This window comes from Colobus angolensis, unplaced genomic scaffold, assembly GCF_000951035.1.
Source record: "Colobus angolensis palliatus isolate OR3802 unplaced genomic scaffold, Cang.pa_1.0 Scaffold479, whole genome shotgun sequence".
NCBI lineage: Eukaryota > Metazoa > Chordata > Mammalia > Primates > Cercopithecidae > Colobus > Colobus angolensis.
The window spans coordinates 606,345-609,971 of NW_012118254.1; the positions used below are offsets into that span (position 1 = coordinate 606,345).

Consider the following 3,627-nt stretch of genomic DNA (forward strand, 5'->3'; position numbering starts at 1 on the left):
TGCCAATAAGCCCCTCTCCATGACTGCAGTGCCAGTATTCCTACCCCACCATGGACAGCCCCAGTGCAACACAGAGCTTGGCCTTCCGTCCCAAGAACTTGGGCTAGGGACACAGTAGCTCCTCAGACTCTCAGGCTGAGCCAGAGTAGAGACTGGAAGGAACAGGGTTATTCTTGACACTTCAGCGAGAAGAAAAGTTCAGAACTGTGTGTGCTGTCAGTGGCGCTTTACAATGAAGACAATGGGACAAAGAGGTAGGTTTTCAAAGATTTTATCAAAAAAAACAAAGATACATAACACCAAAACAACACCAGTGGACTTCTCCCCACCTCCCAGTCTGCTGATCAGTACCCTCTCTCCCAGAGCTCCACCTGGATGGTCCTGAGGACCAAACCCTGCCTCTCAGCTGCCTCCTGCTCTATAAACTGGTGACTGCTGTCATCCAGCTTCTGATCTGTTTCATTTAAGACAATAAAAATACTCCCCTCCCCAATTCCCTTAAAAATAATTTTCAAAGATTAAAAACTCATTTGTGTGTGGGTGTGTGTGTTTTTAAATAAGAACTTCAAATGCGGGATATCTCCCTCTTCCCCTAGGCCCAGTTGAGGACTCTGGGGTACCTGCCTCTTCACCCCAGGAAGCCAGCTGCCACTTGGTGCCCCTTGGAAATTTTCAGGAAGCAATTTCTTTCAAATTTACCCTGCAGTCACAAATTCCGCAAACTGCTTGCATAAACACGCTGTCTTCATTATAGGCACCACTCCTCAGCTCTGGAAACCTGATCTCTTTCTGTCAACTAGACCACATGCTTCAGATTCCCTGCAAACAGGGGAGAAAACAAAATTCAAAGTCAGGTAATGTATGTGAATTATACCCCAATAGAGCTATTTTTAAAAAAGCACTTATATTTTGGGGCTTGTTCTCTGCTGCTCTTGGGAACTCTGTGACCTCACCATAAGGAACAAGACCAGAATAGCTTGCTGGATGATGAGGAACAAATGGCCCAGAGACCCCTGTTACCCAGGCAACCACCAGCCAATTACTGGACATGTGATCGAGGCCTTTGACAGCCAGCTGACTGCAGACATTGGGTGTATCCAGTCTGAACCAGAAGAGCCACCCAGCTGAACTCAGCTCAATTGCCAATCTATAGAGTCATGAGCTAAACAAATGGTTGTTTTAAGTCACACACACACACATACACACACTCTCTCTCTCTCTCGTAACACTTTTCAGAGTTCATATTTTACTAACCTCATCAAATCTCATGCTCCCCACCCCCAACTTTTCTTCCTTCCCTTAGCAAGGCATAACCCTCCTAGCATTTTATCTTGTGAGTACCTGTGAAACACGGATTGGGGGCTTTCCTCTGATCTCAGGCCTAAGAGTCTTTGAGGGAAATGTGATCATTTGAAATCCTACAGGACTGGGCTCTAGGAATGAAAAGTTGCTCACTTTGTCCCTCCATAGTCTTTCCCTTGCCACACTTCCCCAAGTAGAAACACTGGACTCCAAATCCTACTGGCCACTTCTCTGAAACAGAAACAATGCTCCCTGAGGGCAGGGCCTGGCTGTCTTACTTTTGGTTGATCTCCAAAGTCTGGCACAGTGCCTCACTCATAGTAGGTGCTCAGTAAATGGCTGAATGAATGGATGAATGAAAGGAAGGAAGGAAAGAAGAAACAAATCAGAAACAAACTACTTGCTTATCTTTTTGTTTTGTTTGTTCGTTTTTGTTTTTGTTTTTGAGACAGAGTTTTGCTCTTGTTGCCCAGGCTGTCATACAATGGCGTGATCTCGGCTCACTGCAATCTCTGCCTCCCGGGTTCAAGTGATTCTCCTGCCTCAGTCTCCTGAGTACCTGGGACTACAGATGTGTGCCACCATGCCCAGCTAATTTTTGTATTTTTAGTAGAGATGGGGTTTCACCACGTTGGCCAGGATGGTCTCGATCTCTTGACCTCATGATTCACCCGACTCATCCTCCCAAAGTTCTGGGATTACAGGTGTGCCCGGCCTTGCCTATCTACTTTTATTTTTAATTTTAAATTAATCTGCAGTAAAATCGACATTTGTGCACATGCAGATCTGATTTTAAACATATGTAGAGATTCATGACAGAGAGGAATTCCATAACCCCTCAAATCTTGTGCTATCCTTTTGCAATCACATCTTCCTTTCTCCCCCACCACCTGGCAACCACTGATCTGTTCTCCATCACTGTAGTGTTGTCTTTTTGAGAATGCCATATAAATGGAATCAAACAGTCTGTAACCTTTTAAGATAGGCTTTTTTTTTTTTTTTACTCAGCATAATGCCGTTGAGATTCATGCAAATTTGTGCATGTATCAATAGAAGTGCATTCCTTTTTTGTACTTACCTTTTACTTTTAACATAATTATAGAATAACAAGAAGTTGCAAAAAAAAAAAAAAAAAAAACAGTGCAGCAAGGTCCCACACACCCTTCCCCAGGTTTCCCCACATGTTAACATCTTACATAATTACTGTTCAATATCCAAGTCAGGAAATTGACATTGGTACAATTCACAGATCTTATTAAGATGTCACTAGTTTTACATGCACTCATTTGTGTGTGTATAAGTGTATAATTCTAGGCCATTTAATCACAAGTGTAGATTCATGTAACCTCAACCACAAGCAAGATACGAAACTATTTTATCACCACAAAGATTTCCCGCCTCTACCTCCTTTACAGTCACTCCCATCCCTCCTCCCTCACCACCCCCAAGTCCCGACAACCATTCATCTGTTATCCTTCTCCAAAATTTGGTCATTTTGAGAATGTTATAGAAATGGAACCATACAGTATATAAACTTTTGAGATAGATAGGATTTTTTTCACTCAGCATACTGCTCTTAAGATCCATCCAAGTTGTGGTTTGTGTCAAGTTTGTTGCTTCTTTTTGCTGAGTAGCACTCCACAGTATGGATGTAGCACAATCTGTTTAACTAGTTATCTGCTGAAGGACACCTGAGTCATTTCCCGTTTTTGTCTATAGAATCAAAGCCACGATGAACATTCACATACAGGTTTTTGTGTGAACATAGTATTCCTTTTTGCTGAGTAGCACTCCACAGTATGGATGTAGCACAATCTGTTTAACTAGTTATCTGCTGAAGGACACCTGAGTCATTTCTCGTTTTTGTCTATAGAATCAAAGCCACGATGAACATTCACATACAGGTTTTTGTGTGAACATAGTATTCATTTTTTTTTTCTGGGACAAATGCTCAACAGAGTAATTGCTGGGAGGTATGGCAGTAGCACGGTTAGCTTTATAAGAAATTGCCAAGTTGTTTTCCAGACTGGTGGTACCATTTTACACTCCCACCAGCAATGTTTGAGTCATTTAGTTTCTCAGCATCCTTGCTGGCATCTGATGTTGGTTTTTATTTTGACCATTCTGATAGATGTATAGTGATATCACATTATGATCTCAATTTGCATTTTCCCAATGGCTAATGATGTTGAACATCTTTCCATGTGCTCATTTTCTGTCTGTATATCCTTTTCATATCTCGTCTTTTGCCTACTTCCTAATTGTTTTTTTTTTTCTGTTGAGTTTGGAAAGTTCTCTCTCTCTCTCTCTCTCTCTCACACACAC

The 3,627-nt window shown here is 42.0% G+C and overlaps 1 protein-coding gene across 2 annotated transcripts in view; it reads right to left on the reverse strand.

Moving 5' to 3' along the window:
* Positions 1-255: 255 nt before the first annotated feature.
* HDAC8 (histone deacetylase 8) overlaps positions 256-3,627 on the reverse strand; it is a 258,223-nt gene continuing 254,851 nt past the window's right edge. For both annotated transcript variants that reach the window (XM_011958897.1, XM_011958896.1), the window contains one exon: positions 256-819. In XM_011958897.1, the coding sequence (XP_011814287.1) occupies positions 797-819 (23 nt within the window). In that variant the 3' untranslated portion in view covers positions 256-796. The remainder of the gene's footprint in view (positions 820-3,627) is intronic.